The sequence below is a fragment of the Acomys minous genome, assembly GCF_964271855.1.
Source record: "Acomys minous genome assembly, chromosome: 8".
Lineage (NCBI taxonomy): Eukaryota > Metazoa > Chordata > Mammalia > Rodentia > Muridae > Acomys > Acomys minous.
The window spans coordinates 126,958,461-126,976,176 of NC_140489.1; the positions used below are offsets into that span (position 1 = coordinate 126,958,461).

A 17,716-nucleotide genomic window follows, 5' to 3' on the forward strand; every position below is an offset into this window, starting at 1 on the left:
AGCAAAAAGACTATTACATCATACAATAGATTGACTGAACTTCATGAATAGTGTCCATACCAATGAAGTTCGTGTTTGTTAAACATTTATCTTGTAGGCCTGTGTTGGTTGCTATAGTTTTCTTGCCTCAATTGCCTTTTTAAAAGAATTCATTCCAAGGCCATTTTAAGGTCTTTGACAGCGTTGTTTGTGATGATACCGGTTACATCTGTTCTAGTGCATTTTGAGTTCTCGGGAGGAAAGGTGCTGTAGAATCTGTTTGAAATGTACTTCAATGGCCACTAGGTGGACCCAAAGAAACGGATTTCTATGAAGAATCTCTTGAACCATCCCTGGATCATGCAAGATTACAACTGTCCTGTTGAGTGGCAAAGCACGACTCCCATAAGTACAATGAAACCCAGTAGTTTGTTTTCGTGAGTTTGTGTGACTGCAGGACCTGCAATGACGAACTCTAAACGTGAAAGCAAAGCTATTTTGCATACTTAGCTGGAATGGTGGTGGAAGACTTAAGACCCAGTCAGTCCTGTCAGTCTCTGGCCCACTGAGTGGTTGGTCAGCCTGCACTGCACATGACAATCACCTGGACCTTAAAACGCAGGGCCTGGCTGGGAATAGTGACACGTGTCTTCAACTGCAGCACTTCCCACCAGCAAGTCCTTTTTATTCCCAGGCGCCCAGGTGTTTTCCATGTGCGGTCAGGATTGTGAGCAGTGCTCTGGATGTTTGATTGTTTCTTTGTTTTTCTGAGACAGGGTTTCTCTGTGTTGCCCTGACTGTCCTGGACTCACTCTGTACACCAGGCTGGGCTTGAGCTCAGAGATCTGCCTGCCTCCCCAGTGCTGGGATTACAGGTGAGTGCCACCAAGGCCTGCTTGCTTAGAGTCTTAAAGGAATTATTTAACTCTGCTTAACCAATCATTCATCTGTAGAATAGGTTCAACCAGTTCTGCTTCCAGAGTAGTAATAAGATTACATCTGTTTTCAGACATCTGATTCTGAGGAACTCTTTTGTTCCCTTAATATTTATTTATTAGCTTGTTAAAAAGTAATAGTAAGAGTTGAATGTAGTAAACATGCCTTTAATCCCAGCACTTGAGAAGTTGAGTCAGAAAGATTGTAAGTTTGAGGACAGCCTGGCCTATATACTGAGACTATCTCAAAAGAAAAAAAAAGCAATAAATAAATTTGTTACCCATCTTGAATAAATATTTTTGTGAAGAAAAAACATTTAAGAATAAATTTGACAAAGGAGTGGCATGTTGATGTCTTTACAAGCTTCTGTGAGGTCTGGCATGATAGCAGACACCTGTACAGTCTCCTCTTCCTGCATTTAGAAAATGTGCCCTTGGGGCTGGAGAGACGGCTTGGCTGTTAAGATGACTGTCTGCTCTTACAAAAGACCCAGGTTCAGTTCCCAGCACCGATATGGCAGCTCCTAACTGTCTGTAACTCCTGTTCCAGGGAATCTGACACCCTTACACAGACATACATCCAGGCAAAACACCAATGTATACAAATAAAAAAAAATAGTTTTTAAAAAAGGAAGAAAATACAGCCTCACCTATATGTCGAGAGGGAAAGGCGGGGGGACTATTTTAATAGCCTTTTCAGAGAGTTAGAGTTTGGCTGTTTCTTTTATAAAAAAAAGTATTTATATATATGATTGTTTGGCTGTGTATATGTATATATGTGCACCATGTGACTCAGGAGGACAAAAGGGGACAAGAGATCTCCTGGAACTGGAGTTACAGATAGTTTTGAGCCACCATGTGGGTACCGAGAACCAAACCCTGGTCCTGGGCAAGAGTATGGAGGACCATGTGTCTAGCCCCCAGTGTGTTTGTTTGTTTGTTTCTTTTTCTTTCTTTCTTTTCTTCTTCTTCTTCTTCTTCTTCTTCTTCTTCTTCTTCTTCTTCTTCTTCTTCTTCTTCTTTTTCTTCTTCCTTCTCCTCTTCTTCCTCCTCCTCTTCTTGTTTCGGACAGGGTTTCTCTGTGTAGTTCTGGCTGTACTGGACTCACTTTGTAGACCAGGCTGGCCTTGAACTCACAAAGATCCTCCTGCTTCTGCCACCTAGAGTGCTGGGATCACAGGCGCATGCGACTGCACCAAGCTTAGTTTGGTAGTTTCTTAAGGATTAGGTGGAGGTGGAGTATGAAGTCCTATCAATATGATCACTTTGGATTCTCCCATAAAACCCACTAGGCTGTCCATGGCTCTGTTCTCCATGTACCGTTCTGTACTGGCTATTTGGAAAATACTTGTGCCCTGAGTTGTGCAGGTTTTCCAGTGCTGCTACATTTTCTGACACAGTGTTAAAAAGAACTGAATTCCTGTGAGTTCCTTTCTCCAGGAGGCTGGGCTGAGAATCTGGCCACAGAGTTTCCTTCAGCTTTATGGAGGCTAGCTGAAAAAGGCTCTGTCCTGAGAGCCAGTCACGAAGAAGGCCTTCTGGGCAGCGAGGGAGTGCTGAGCCTGGTTGAGACAATAGAAATCTGTGTTCCTTCCAGAGGAGGAAGGGAGCATCTGGCTTGTGAAAGGCCAGACCACATTTGATTAAAATAAAGACAGTCAGGAGTCAGAGAACTAGATTTTAATTCACTAAGCTTAGTGATAAAAGAAAGACAAGGACAGAGAGCTACAGGGTAGGGGTGGGAGGTGGGGGTGGGGTAAATGGGGAGTGTGCTCCCAAACCTTCCAGCTTCTGGGTTTTTTAACTAAGCTACTTAAATAGCAGGAGACACTTCTAGGACACTTCTAGGGCACCTTTGATATGTTTTTCTTCAAAGAGTCAGCTTTTCACACCTTTTGTGTGGGCTAGGGTCTGCAAGGAGCTACCTTCTTAAATTTTTTTTTTTAAACACATTTGAGTCTGGTGGGTTGTTACCAGTAGGGGTGTCCACTCCCATATGTCGACAGGAAGCTTACCAGGAGGGAGCATCTCCTCCGCCTGCAGACAAGGGCCCACAAATTCTCTGAGGTCACTACTGAGCTCATCAAAAAAGACGTTCAGTGTTGGAATGCTGTCAAGCTTGGGTGGCAGGTGCATGCTCTCTAAAATTCTTTATTTTTGCTTGAAAGAAAAAAATAGCCTTGTTGGCAACAAATACCATAAGTAACTTTACTTTGTTCAGCTTGCTTTGAAAAGATATTTCTCAACTCTCCAAATCTGAATAACCTGTAAGAAGTGCTATTCTATGACTGAAAATGGCCATCGAGGCTGTACCCCAGTCACATAGGCTCTTGGCTGCAGACAGCAATGGCTTTGTCCTGACACTTCCATCTGATGCTAAAACCACACATATTCAATGTTGGCATGCAATAGAACAATCCTTTTCTTTGCTTTATCAACGACTTAATTGAAACTGACCTATTTGGGGGAATTGTGAGTACATGACAAAACTGTCTTGGAACAGTTTGATTTCTGCTGAAGCACCAGTTTCACTCACTGTTTTTCTGCTATCAGTTCAAATTTCAGCACTGTGAAAATGTGAGAAACAGCAGTATTATAAAAATAGTGGTAGTCCTCCGGGCCCTCAGGAGACTGCAGATCACACTTATAAAACTGGCCTAATATACCCGACATTTTCCTCAACCCTCTGCATTCTCACAGGGACATGCAATGCACACATATGTGTAAATACCACATATGCACTGTACACACACACATGTACTTGCACACATGCAGCCTCACCACATGCAGTTAGAAAAGGGAGGGGTGTTTATATGAGATTCTAGATGGCCTGAGTTCAGCAGTGACATTATTAGCTAGATGGCCTGGGCGCATCGGTGATATTATTAACTAAAGAAACATAAGATTCCAGGAGGCTCGGACCTAGCATTTGCCAGCTGAGCAAACAAGTTGAATTGCAGGCTGATAACAAGAACAAACTGAGGAGACCGAGTTAAAGATTCTCCACTAGCCACTACTGAAGAGTCCAGCTTGCAGCCTGGTCTAAGGACGGCCAGCTTGTGTTTAAATTTCCACTACCTCAGGAATGTGCCTACCCTCCCAGTTAAAAAAGTCCCCAACTCAGAAAACCACGCCCTTTCTCATGCCCGCACCCTTTTCTCCTCCCTGCGCCATTACTTAGCCAATCATTTTAAAGGTCAACTAACCAACCATGTTTGTACTAAGTTCTGCTTCTGTAAGGGTATTTAAACCCTCCGCCATTACAGAACGGAGTCTCCCATCTCTACAGAGTTTGATGGACCCCGGCACGTCGGCTAGTAAACTCCTTTGCTTTTGCATCAACTTTGGACTGTGTCTCACAAACGGGCTTCCAGGGATAAACTTAGATGACCTAATTTTAACATGTATAACCTTGTATGTAGTTGAGACTGCTCTCCACCTCCTAGGCGGTAGTGTATGGCATGCACATGGATGGGATAGCCTGGAGGCATGTCTCAGACATGTCACATGTAGACAAATGGGGCATTTGCTTTCTGGAATAATCACATCAGTGAATACAGTTACTCTTCCCAGGACTTAGCCAGTCTTAGAAAAGTAAATTTTTGCTTCAAGCCTTGTCCCCACTGTTAGGGCCATATAGGCCAAACTAGTCTCCCTCCCCCATTCTCCTCTGATGGTTCTCTCTTCCTGTATCTCTTACCAATATTCTCCTCTGCCCTCCATGATGCAGTAGATGTCTGTGGAGTAAATACAGCTTAATCTAGCGGTTACTTATGCTGAGAGCCCAAGAACTGTGTGAGCGTCTGAGCAGTTCAGCAGAAGAAAAAGGGAAACTGATGTGCCCCTTGTAAGGTGGAAATTAGGGGGTGCAAATGCCTGTGTTCAGCCATTGGGGGGTCATCATTTCTCCATGTGTGGAAAGCGTTGCATGTCTGTTGAGCCATGATTCTAATAGGATAGAGTACACTATTGTTCATGTTAGAGTAGGCACCAAAATGAAGTATGTTTCTCATTGTTTGTTTTTGAGACAGTATCATGTAGCCCAGGCTGGCCTCAGACTTTCTGTGTAGTCAAAGCTGGTGCGGAACTTCACATCCTTCTAACAAATCCTAAGAGCAGTCTTCAGTTTAACCAGAGGGTTTGTGTGTCTGTTTTCTGCTCTTTGTTTTTTAATTTGGGGCATAGTATCAAGTAAAACATACTTTTGAGAGCTCCCAGGGCTTATGGTTTTATTTACATCACAGTGTAATTGCTACTCATCTGTGGTGGCACACAACTATAATCTGAGCTCCTTGGGAGGCTGGGCAGGAAGATGACAAATTTGGGGCTGATCTTAGAAACATAGTGAGACTGTGTCTTGGAAAAAAGAAAGGAAAACAAGTAGTTGCCAATCTTAATGTAGTGGTGCAGACTTGTAATCCTAGAACTTGGGAAATGGAAGCAAGAGGACTGCCATGAATCAAGGACAGCCTGGGCTACCTAGTGAGTTCTAGACCAGCCATGGCTACAGTGGAGACACTGTCTTTGTTTGTTTGTTTTTCGAGACAGAGACACTGTCTTGGTTTGTTTGTTTGTTTTTGGAGACAGTCTCTGTGTAATAGTCCTAGCTGTCCTGGACTCACTTTGTAGACCAGTCTGGCCTCAAACTCACAGCGATCCGCCTGCCTCTGCCTCTTGAGTGCTGGGATTAAAGGGGTGTGCCACCACCACCTGATGAAACACTGTCTTAAAAAACAAATACATTATAGCTCACCGGTTAAGAGCCCATATTTTCTGTTTTTGCAGAGGACCCAAGTTTATATCCCAATATCCATGGCAGGTGGTGGCTCACAGCCATCTATAACTACTGGTGGGGGCGGGAGTTGGGGTGGGGAGAGCTGATACTTCTGGCCTACAGGCACCTACACACACACACACACACACACACACACACACACACACACACACACAGAGTAATGATAAATCTTTTAAAATGTTAGTATTTGTTGAATGCTATACAAGCTATTAAGATTCGAGCTGTATTTATTGCTATGGAATGATGGGTGGGACTCTTTGGGTAGTACTTTAGGTCGAGCATTGTTCTGTGGCCTTTGTTAGCTCAGTCAGTCTTTAGACTAGCTCTCTGGAGCAGGGCTATTATTGCCCTATTTTGCACATTCGAGCAGCTAGTATGCATAGAGCAGAGAACCAGAGTCAAGACTGCAGCATGGGAGGGAAGCTCAGGGCCTGTGCCCTGCCGGTCTGCCACATTGCTTGTCTGCCACCAGCGGGGAAGGGGTCACAGATAGGTATCCTCGTGGTGCGGTAGAACAGTCTGGGCCAGGAACCAGAAACGCCAGTCTTGGGGGCAGATAACTGACTCTTGTCACTCTTGATCTCATTATTCCTAATCTGGGCATTTTCATGTCCTGTCGTCCTAGAGTACCGTACCTTTACCCGTCAGCTTACTCTTCTGTTCTCCCTCAGCACAGACCTACTGTGGGGCTCAGTGAGTTGTAAACATAAGCGTTGTTGTTGCTTTTTTCTTTCAGTAGTGTGTTATCAAGAATAAACTATAAAAATTATTCTGATTTACTTGGATATTTAGGGCATAGGTGCTGTAATAATTCTACGCATGATCTCCTCATGCTATTTTCATGCACAGGTCTAGTACCCAAGTATTGTATCAAATAGAAGTTATATTCAGTTCCATTTTCTGCCCTAGTGAACAGGAAATGTAGCAGGCACGGATAATCCACAATAATTGGCTACTTTTGGACATGCATTTTTGTCCTTAGCCTAACTTGAGTATGCATAGCTGAGAATTCAGAGCATTGTCAGACTGTCGAGCCCCTTTGGAGACTTCCTGTTTCCTGTTTAGGGGATAGCTTGGGTCTGGAAGGAACTCAGTATTTCTCTCTGCTTCCTTGAGAAGTGGTATCAATAAGAAGATGCCAGACTGGATGTTGAAGTGTTTGGGGCTTTTGAGGTTGAGGTCATCCTAAATGAGGAATCTGTACTCTGAGAGACAAATTGAAAAAAAAAGTGTTAGCATTTTGGAATTCTCCACTACCACAAGTATAAACCTGCATGGTCTGTACTGTTTTGTTTTTTGTTTTTTGTTTTTGGTAACTCTTGAGCTTGTGCTTGTCCCAGCTGACAATGCACGTTTGTCTCAATCTCTTCGGTCTGTTCGGGAACGGAATGCCATAAGTTGGCTGGCTGGGAAGTTCAGCACCAAGGCCTGTGTGTGTCTGGTGAGGCCTTGCTTTTCTATTTGTAGTTAGTTTCTTCACATTGTGTCATCCTCCCATAGTGGAAGAGAGAAGGGTGCTTTTGGGGCCTCTTTCTCTTCCTGAGGACACATCCCTTTCATCTCACTTTCCAAAGTCCCCACCTCCTAATACCTCAGAACACTCACATTGGTCATTAGGATCAGCATCCAGTCTAAGGAGCACAGATATCGGAGCAGAGAAAAGTCATTGTCTTTTCTGTCTCTCTGCATTTGTGAAGATGGGATAAGCTTCTCGTGAGCTCACTGTTACTCGTGTGTAGTGCATGGGGGTGGGCCATGATCCTGCTCTGCTGTGTGCTAGGCAGACTGCTCTTTCGTGCTGTGTCTGAGTCCAAGTGGCTCATTTAGAGGGGAAAAGTGGCCTGTAACAGGAATATTGAATTCCTGAAAGGTTATCAAGTTAATGAGGAAATAGACTTGTGTATATTAGTAAGCCATCGTTAACTGTTTTCTGCGGGCCTTGTCTGTGTAGATGCTGTTCTTGAGTATTCCCATGTATTACATCTATGGCAAGGCATGTCCATTGCTCTTCTACAGATGATAAAACAGGCTCAGGCAGATGTAGTGGCATACTCCAGGTCACATGGTTATAAAGTGATGTCACAATTAAAACCAAGATATGTCTAATCTCAAAGCCCTTAGCTGTCAGGCCGTGCTGACTCGGTAGCTAGAGATCCCATGGAGACAAGCTTAGGTGACAGAGAGGCCAGGCACCTCAGCTGTCCCACCTCGATGTGGAGGAGGGCTTGAAGCAGAAAGTAGAACATTGCTTCCTGGAGCTGTTGTGAACAGAGGGTCTTACTGTGGAAACTATGTTCCTTGTGAGTCTCTTCACAGTCCATCCTCTCAGTGTTTTTCCAGCCCAGACAAGGCCATCTTGTCAGTTTGTTCTTAGTGACTTGGTAATTGCTGCTCTTATGCAAATTGGAACTTAAGTAGAGTTTCAGTGTGTTTACTTTGGATGGTGGCTCTACTGCATTTGTCACACACTGTCACATGGCCTCCTGAGATTCTACAGATCTAAACCTGACCAAAAGTGCAGCACTCTACAAGTCAGAGCCACCCTTTGATCACTTGTATCAGAGCACATTTCTAACATGGCTGCTCTTTGATGAAATTGATGGCCAGGGACAGGCCTTTCAGTAGGTGTGTGTGGGTGTGTGTTCCTTCTGCTGCACAGAAGCACTGTAATAGTCAGGTGATGGCATATGAAAGCCAGGAAAGAACTCATCTTACAATGGTAGTCGACTCTCATTGCTTGTGAACAAGTGAGGAGGACTGGTGGACTGAATGTCGCTCAGCTGTAGAGCACCTGTGTAGTGGGAGATGCTGGGTTCCAGGCTGAGCACTGCAAAAAGAAAACAAGTAACAGGAGCATTGATTTGTACCCACAAGTTTGACAGCGTTGTTTCCACATATTCCAGGTGGATTTTCTTTCTTTTTTGAAATGGTAGTGCTAATTTTAAGTTTCAAAAGAACATATATATATATATTTTGTTTTGTTTTGTTTTGTTTTTTTGTTTTTTGAGACAGGGTTTTTCTGTGTAGCCTTGGCTGTCCTGGACTCACTTTGTAGACCAGGCTGGCCTCGAACTCACAGAGATCCACCTGCCTCTGCCTCCCGAGTGCTGGGATTACAGGCATGTGCCACCATGCCCGGCTAAAAGAACATATTTTTAAACTTAACCGTTTATGAAATTGTGTTTTGTAGTTGACTCACCTTGATGATGACTGCGTAACAGAGCTTTCTGTACATCACCACAACAACAGGCAAACAATGGAGGATTTAATTTCCTTGGTAAGAAATGCAGCATGAACTTAAAATAGACAGCTTGCTTCATTGTCCTTCAGTGCTGTTAGTACATTGACAGTTATAAAGCATTTTTAAGACCCATGGGGCCATCATGAATGTAAGTGTGGCACTGACTTCATATTCATGCAAGAAACAGTAGTGAGACTGTGTCTTTAAAAATCACAGACATGATAAGAAAATGCTTTCATTTTAATCACAGGTGTAGGGATATGGACTGTTTTGACTGTCCACAGCAGCTGTCTGTGATTTGCCTCATGCTCTAGCAGAGGTGTGGTTTTGCCAGCTGCAGATAGTTTCTGCAATTGTGTGATGTTTGGAATTCTGGGGGTTTTTCAGAGGGTATATAAATGCTAGAGCCCTGATAGGTGGGAGGTTGGCTAAGGTTTGTTAGTGATCAAAGAAGATACAAAAGGAAATAATTAGATTCAGGCATTTTCCTAATTCCTCTGTCTATCCCTGTTTTCCTCCTGTCTAGTGTTAGGGTTGAAACCTGGGGTTGGGGGATAAAGGGTGAGAGAAAGAACCACAGAGTAGCAAGACCCAGCTACACGGTACAGTTCTTTCCGGGTGTCTTCAGGGTGTTTTCTGACTACCTTCTCAGCATTTATTCATTTGCTTATGCTGTGTGTGTGTGTGGTGAGCACATGCTCCAGAAAGTATGTTGAGCTTGGGACAGCTTTGTGTGTGTGTGTGTGTTGGTGAGCACGTGCTACAGTAAGTGTGTAGAGCTCAGGGGACAGCTTTGTGTGTCTGTGTGTGTTGGTGAGCACATGGTACAGTAAGTGTATAGAGCTCAGGGCACAGCTTTGTATGTGTGTGTGTTGGTGAGCACATGGTACAGTAAGTGTGTATAGCTCAGGGCACAGCTTTGTATGTGTGTGTGTTGGTGAGCACATGGTACAGTAAGTGTGTATAGCTCAGGGCACAGCTCTGTGTGTCTGCCTGTTGGTGAGCACATGGTACAGTAAGTGTGTAGAGGTCAGGGCACAGCTTTGTGTGTCTGTGTGTTGGTGAGAGCACATGCTACAGTAAGTGTGTAGAGCTCAGGGCACAGCTTTGTGGGAGTTGGTTCTTTCTTTCTACCACTGGATTTTAAGAATTGAACTCAGGTTGTCAGGCTTGATGACAAGTGCCTTTACCACCGAGCTCTCTCACCAGCCCTGGATGTCCTCTTTCAACATGAGCACCGCCACCTTGAACATAGATTAGAGGACACATAGTTGAGCATCAGAGCAAACTAATCCACACAAAATTAGTAGTTCTGATTTTCACCGTTTTAAAGTTCTCAGACATAGACATCTGGTTCAGTTGTAAACATGAAGAGGACAACATACTTACACATACTTTTACACATACCCAGATATACTTTCATGTCCTTACACATGCTTTCATATCCTTACACTTTCAAGTTCTAGGGATATAGCCAGTGGTAGAGTACTTGTCTAGTGTGTTTGAAACTCCAGGTTTCATCTCTACCACCAGAACAAAATAAGAAGAAAAAGTTTTGTTTTCAAGCAGGGACTTGCATGTAGCCCAGGTAGTAGGCCTCCAATAACATGCCCCATAACTTCTGTTTCTGTCTTCTATGTCTCTTTGTCTGTCTGTCTGTCTGTCTCTCTCTCTCTCTCTCACACACACACACACACACTTGTCTTAGATACCTTGGGTACCACTTGTACATCTTACTTTTATGGTGCTGGGGATGGAACCCAGCACATGCTAGGTGAGTGCTCTTATCATTGAGCTACTGCTTTGGCCCTACGCCTCATACTTAAACAGGTAACAACTGACGTGGCAGGGTCCTGAACACCTGGTTGGCTACCTTGTGGTTTCTATTCTGACTGGTTGCATCAGGATAACAGTAAAACATTTAGAACATTACTTCTATTTAGTTGTGACTACTACTTATAAACTCATAATGGTATAAATTTGATTTAGTTAAAATGATGATAAAATTACTAGAGGAGGAGATGAGAAGATGTATGTATGAAAGGTGTTATAATAGAGCAAAATTCGTTTCATGCTAAGAGTTTTATGGAGACTACTTGAAGATAAAACAGAACTACAAAGGAAATTAACCTAGAAATATGCAATTGATAACAAAACAGCATTCACGGTGTTAGAAATTTTAGGCGAGGAGGCATGATATGGAGGGATGGTAAATATTGTGTCTCTGCAAAGCTGCTGACTTAAGTTCTCAATGCCCATTGCATTGAAAAATAAGTTTAAATAGAATAGTATTTCCTCACATGTGCGAGTATCTTACCTGGCTAATTCCTTTTCCTTCAGTGGCAGTATGATCACCTCACAGCTACCTACCTTTTACTTCTAGCCAAGAAGGCTAGAGGGAAGCCAGTTCGTCTTCAGCTTCCCTCCTTCTCCTGTGGAACCACCAGCACCACTCCAAAGGTAAGTTCTAGAAGCCCTTGGGTGGACACCTGTTCACCTTGCCTTCAGACTTGTTCACTGGTATCAGCGAGCCAGACACCAGAAACCCTTTTTATTTTGTTGTTTGAAGACAGGGTTTCTCTTTGTTTAACCCTGGCAGTTCTGGAACTCTCTCTGAAGACCAGGCTGAGCTCACAGAGATTGACCTGCCTCTGCCTCCTGAGGGCTGGGATTAAAGGTGTGCACCACTGTGCCCAGTTATTGATCTTTAAAAAAAATTTATTCATTTATTTTATGTGTATGAGTGCTTTGTCTGCATGTATGAATGTGTACCATTGTGCGTGCCTGGTGCTGGAAGAGGCCAGAAGAGGGGGTCAGATCCACTGGAACTGGAGTTGCAGATAGCTGTCAGCCATGTTGTGGGAGCTGGGAATCAAACCCAGGTCTTCTGCAAGAGCAGCCAGTGTGTTTATCCACTGAGCTATCTTTTTTTTTGCCCCAGATATACTTAATTCTTTAAAGTGTCTTTCCTGTCACTGCTTCAATGTGCTTGACGTGGCTTTTAAAGGGAGTCAGGCCCAAGAATACATGGTACATTACATTTCATATGACATGAATATTTTTGTTTGTTTGTTTGTTTGTGTTTTGGTGTTTTGAGACAGGGTTTCTCTGTGTTTCCTTGGCTGTCCTAGACGCTAGCCAGGCTGGCCTGGAATTCACAGAGATCTGCCTCCTTCTGTCTTCCCAAGTGCTGATTACAGGAGTGCGCCACCACACCAGGCTGATGGGAAGTATTTTAATATGAACACTTTCATGCTTATGTTACTGTTGGGATTTAGATTTCTGCAGTTGCTATAGCTTGTGCAATGTAAATTCTTCCCATGAGAATTGGTTCTAAGCAAGTTGTGATTCTCTTTATGTGTTTTCTCTGTGGTGAATGTTTATAGTGATGGAGTTTAACATGTCATTCCTCCTAGATGCTCACATTTGTTTTTCATTTGATTCTATCTTTCATAGTTGAAATTTATTTTGTATTATTTGTGTGTGTGTGTGTGTGTGTGTGTGTGTGTGTGTGTGTGTCTGTCTGTCTATGCACACACAGGTGTCTATACCACAGAATGCACATGGTCAGAGACTAGCTTTTGACAATTGATTGTCTCTGGCAATGGATTTCAGGTCCTCAGACAAGCACCTTTACCCAGTAAGCCATTTCCCTGATGCCCCCCATTTTCCTCATTGCTTAAAATCTAACTGTTCATTCTTGGGAGGCTGAAGCAGAAGAATAACTGTTCTGAAGCCAGTGTAGGCTATGTATATGAATTCAGGCGAGTGGGTGTCTACAAAGTGAGACCCTATGTGCAAAGCTGTCTGAGTACTTTCTTAGGTGGCTGTGGGCTTTGTAATCTTCCCCCAGCGTCATTCGGGTTACAGTTTAGTGGCTCCAGAATTAGGAAAACAGGCCGTGGGTGGCCTTTGCTGCTCAGTGCTGAGGCCCTGGGGTTGGTCCCTAGTATCACAGAGAACAAAAGGGAAAAAGGCATAGAAAGGAAACAGCATCTTTGCTATCCTTAGCCACAGTTGGCCTTTGTAGATTTGCTATAACCCAGATGGCCCTGTATTAGGCCTTTAAAAAAAAGAAAGGTCTCAGAACTGTTTTTAAGTAAGTTAACGCCACCGTTTTCACGGCCTCTGGTTGAATCATCTACTCCAGCTTTATTTAACTCCTCCTTTAGAGCTCGCTTTTTATTGCCTGTCAGTCATGAGCTCTGAGTCTAAGTGGATGCTAGGGTCCTAGCTCTCCCCTTTCCCCCTTGTTGATCTTTTGACCAAACTCATGACTGAGAGTATCAGGCGGTTGACTACTGTGTGAAGTCTGTGACGTGAGGTGGCCACTCCCAGGCTGCTACTCTACCCAGGTTCGCAAGCTTTGCCAGGCCGGTGAATGCCCATGCCCTTTTGCCTGTGTGTTCAGGGAATGACCAGTCTTGCTGTTTTGGTCAAATTCTTTCAACTTTTTTGTTTCTTTGTTTTGTTTTGTTTTTGTTTTTCCAGACAGGGTTTCTCTTGTAGTCCTGGCTGTCCTGGACTCACTTTGTAGACCAGGCTAGCCTTGAACTCACAGCGATCCACCTGCTCCGCCTCCTGAATGCTGGGTTAAAGGCGAATGCCATCACGCCCAACTGCAGACATTTCAATGGCCAAAAAATAAGTAGAAGTCAAATTTTGAGTTCTTTTTTGGTGTTTAAGCTAACCAGTTAATTTTGAGCAGGCTATATGTTTTCTTTGCACCTTTTCCCCATAGGATGACCTCTTTTTAAAGAGAATCAGTAATTCTAACTCAACAAACAGTCCATGGTGCTTTCAGGGGGGAACAGTGATCTGCCTGCCTCTGCATCTTGAGTGCTGGGGTTAAAGGCATGTACTATCACACTTGGCTAATTTTATAAAAATTACTATACTTTTCGATTCTAGAATTCCTGGGTAGTTCTTGTAAATAGCCCTATCTCTGATGATTCTGTGGTGTTGCCCTTATACTTCAGGTCTTTAGAACCTGGCTATTTGACGGTGAGTCCCAACCTCATGAGGGTATGTAAGGTAGTGTTGGAGTTGAGAGAACTTTGGCAAAAGCAAAATGATTATGAGTGTCTAGAGATCAAAGATGATGATGATGATTTGGCTTTTCAAGATAGGGCTTCTCTGTGTAGCAGCCCTGGCTATCCGGGAACTTGTTTTGTAGACAAGGCTAGCCTCAAACTCACAGAGATCCACCTGACTCTACCTCAATCAAAGATTAACTTAACCTCAGCATGCGAGGAACCTGCACACTTGTATTGCATCATGTGACTTCACTATATCCTTGTCCTGAGTACCCAGCTGTGCTGTGCACTGTGAATGTTGTGGTGCCACACAGTAGCCCATGACTGTTGCCAGAAGTGCCTTGGCTCAGATGTGAGACTGTTGTTTGCTGAGTTAAGCTCTATTCTAGGATCTTTCTTTAAACTTACCTTCTAGAATTCTATTTTCATTTCTTTTTAATCTGCTATTAGAGATATAACCTGAGTTTATTTTTATCTTTTTTTTTTCTGGAGGTTCTAATTTTCTTTATAATCTACCTGAATGTTTTGAAGTCTTGTTCTTATAGATGGATTTTAAATACTAACATATTTTTTAATATCTAACATTTTCTGGCTTCATTCTGGTCCTTGTTTTTTTTTTTTTTAACTAGGAGCATGTATGTACGTGTGGAGGCAATTATGAGGGAGGAGTGAGCTTGTGGAGGTCAGAGGACAACTTTTGGGAGTTGCTTCTCTTCTGGGATCAAACTCACATCATCAAGCTTGTGTGGTAAACATTTTTACCATCATGACATCTTTTCTTTTTTCCTTTACACTTTTTTTTTGAGACAGGGTTTCTCTGTTAGTCTTAGCTGTGCTGGACTCGCTTTGTAGACCAGGCTGGCCTCAAACTCATAGAGATCCTCCTGCCTCTGCCTCCCCAAGAGCTGGGATTATGGGCATGTGCCACTGAGCCCAGCTTCATCAAGCCAACTTTCTGGCACCTTGTTTTGCTGTGAGTTCACGCTGGACTGGACCAGGCTGTGAAGCTAAGGCTGGCCTTGAACTCTTGACTGTTCTGCCTTAACTTCAGTCTTGTACCAGCCCTCCCAGTCTTATTCTGTTTATTTTCTTCTGCTGCTTTTTTTCCCTCAAGCTGGTTTTATATTTTGTATTTATTGATTCATTGACTGATTTGTTGGCTGATAGGACCATGCTAAAGTGTCTAGGCTAGCTTCAGACTTTAGGCTTGAGTAATCCTCTTCCCTTAGGATAGTTGTGATTAGAAATGTATGCCACCATGTTGGGCTGGAATGTGTACATGTGGGCTTGTTTTTATTTGAACTCTTAGAATTCTTTGAATGTTAGATTAAAGATTAAAGGCTTTGGTTAAGGTAGATTGAAGCCTTTCTTCTATGTTATATCAAATTTAAGTTTAAAATTTCTGTGATTAGCCTGACACGGTGGTGCATGCCTGTAATCCCAGCACTCGGGAGGCAGAGGCAGGCAGATCTCTGTGAGTTTGAGGCCAGCCTGGTCTACAAAGCAAGTTCCAGGGCAGCCAAGGCTACAGAGAGAAACCGGGTCATGCAAAAATAAAAAAACAAAACAAAAACAAATTTCTGTGATTAACCAGTTAGTGTGAGTTTGAACCCTAAATCAACATGACAGCTGTTCATTTTCTCACACATTATTAAAGGACAGTCTCTCTGTTCTTCTCTGAGAGCCAAGGCTAGAAAAACACATTTCTTGCTGACTCCTTTTGGGCACATTTCTATTTAACTCCCTTTCACCTTAGTTATGGCCCTCCTGGCTTTCTGTGAGAGCTGTGACGATGCCTTCTAGAAGCGCCATGTTTCCATGGTTGTTCAGGGTTAGATTATGAGAGGCAGGAGCCTTGAGGGCAGCGGGTTCAACATTGGTTTCATATTCCTGTTTCTAGTTTGGGTTTCTTACTCTTTTGTAAGCTCAGCTATACATTTTTTTTTGAGACAGGGTTTCTCTGTATAGCCTTGGCTGTCCTGGACTCGCTTTGTAGACCAGGCCAGCCTCAAACTCCCAGTGATCTGCCTGCCTCTGCCTCCCGAGTGCTGGGATTAAAGGCGTGGGCTACCACGCCCAGTTTACTTAGCTATAAATTTAAAAGGATTAAAATATTTTGATGTGGAGCCTGGAAGGTGGCTCAGCAGCTAAGAGAACGGGGATTAAATGCATATACCACCACTCACAGCTTTAAAATGTATTTTTGATCTACTATTTCTATTAAAGTAATGTGTGAGTGGGTGGATAGAGCTCCACAGAGGTCTTCTCTATTAGTCTCCATCTTATTTTCTGCAAGCTCAGCAGCTGGTAGAGTGGCTGGCCATCATGCTTTAGGGGGTCTGCTGTGTCGGTGCCTTCCCTACCCTAGTGCTGCGGTTGCAGATACAAGCTACCACACCCAGCTTTTACATAGGTGTTAGGGACCGCAACACAGGCTCTCATACATGCAGTGGTCACTTTTCTAACCAAGCCATCTCCCAGAGTTTGTGTTTATTTGTTTGTTTGTTTTCTAAGACAGGGTTTCTCCCTATAGCACTGGCCGGCCTCAAACTTAGAGCTCTGCCTGCCTCTGTCTCCTGAGTGCTGGGATTAAAGGTGTGTACCACCACCACCTGGCAAAGAGTATTTGAATACTTGTTTTAAATCCCAATCACTGAGAAAACTTTTATTTTTTGCATGTATTAGATAGAGTCAAACCATAGCAATGTAGGTGTAAAAAACATACCTTAGAGGTTATGTGTGATTCTTTTGGGATTTTTTAAAGTTAATAATGTTTTTTATTAACAGATTACATCTAAATTGTTATGCCATCACTTGTATCCTCCCGTTCCTCCCTCCCTCCCTCTTTCACCCTATTCCCCTCCCCTAGGTCTGTTTCAGAAGGGGACCTCCTCCCCCACCATATGGTCACAGTCTATCAAGTCTCATCATGGTAGCCTGCTTATCCTTTCTCTGAGTGCCACTAGGCCTCCCTACCAAGGGGAAGTGATCAAATATGGGGTACCAGAGTTCATGTCAGAGTCAGTTCCTGCTCTCCACACAACTGTGGCAAATGGCCTGTCCATTGGCTAGTTCTGAGTAGGGGTTCAGTGTTTACTGCATGTATTGTCCTTAGTTGGTACAGTAGTTTGAGCAGACACCCCTGGGTCCAGATCCACCCGTCATGATGTTCTTCTTGTAGTCGTTTGGGATCTTAAGTGTGTTTAAACACCCATCTTGAAATATTGAAAACACCCGTTGGTAGAAAAGACTGAGATGCTCTACCTGTGCTGAGAACTGAGGACACTGTCAAGTGCCCTGGTGTAACAAACAGTGTCCTTGATAGCAGTTAATTTTATTTTATTTCATTTTTTTGGCATAAACATTTATTTATTTTTTATTACACATGTATAAGACAAACTACATACAGCAGGGAGAACCATGTGGCAGTCATGAGAATCATGAATTCTATACATGCTACATTCCTAGTAACTTGGCCATCTGCATTCGTCTCATTTGAAGTAGGTGTCTTTCCTGTCTTATTGGGTCTAAATTTCTGAATGATAGTATTTATCCTATCTCAACTCTAATAGCTTAACTTCTTATCTTTATCTAAACTGATCTTGTCCCCCAACCAACTAAGCTTGGTTGTAAAACTATACTATCTTGTCTTCAATGCCCCTCAGAGACTTGAGAAGGAAGAAAACATAAATTCCTGAGCGAATGAGCAGTGTGGGTTAGCAGCTTCCAA

At 43.3% G+C, this 17,716-nt stretch overlaps 1 protein-coding gene across 1 annotated transcript in view; it reads left to right on the forward strand.

Annotated features, from left to right (window-relative positions):
• The window catches only part of LOC311604159 (maternal embryonic leucine zipper kinase-like), a gene marked incomplete at its 3' end in the record, with an annotated part of 113,594 nt that overhangs the window by 20,228 nt on the left and 75,650 nt on the right, over positions 1-17,716 (forward strand). The window contains exons 6-8 of the mRNA XM_084793670.1: positions 286-384; positions 8,900-8,986; positions 11,291-11,410. Coding sequence (XP_084649796.1) covers positions 286-384; positions 8,900-8,986; positions 11,291-11,410 — 306 coding nt within the window. The remainder of the gene's footprint in view (positions 1-285; positions 385-8,899; positions 8,987-11,290; positions 11,411-17,716) is intronic.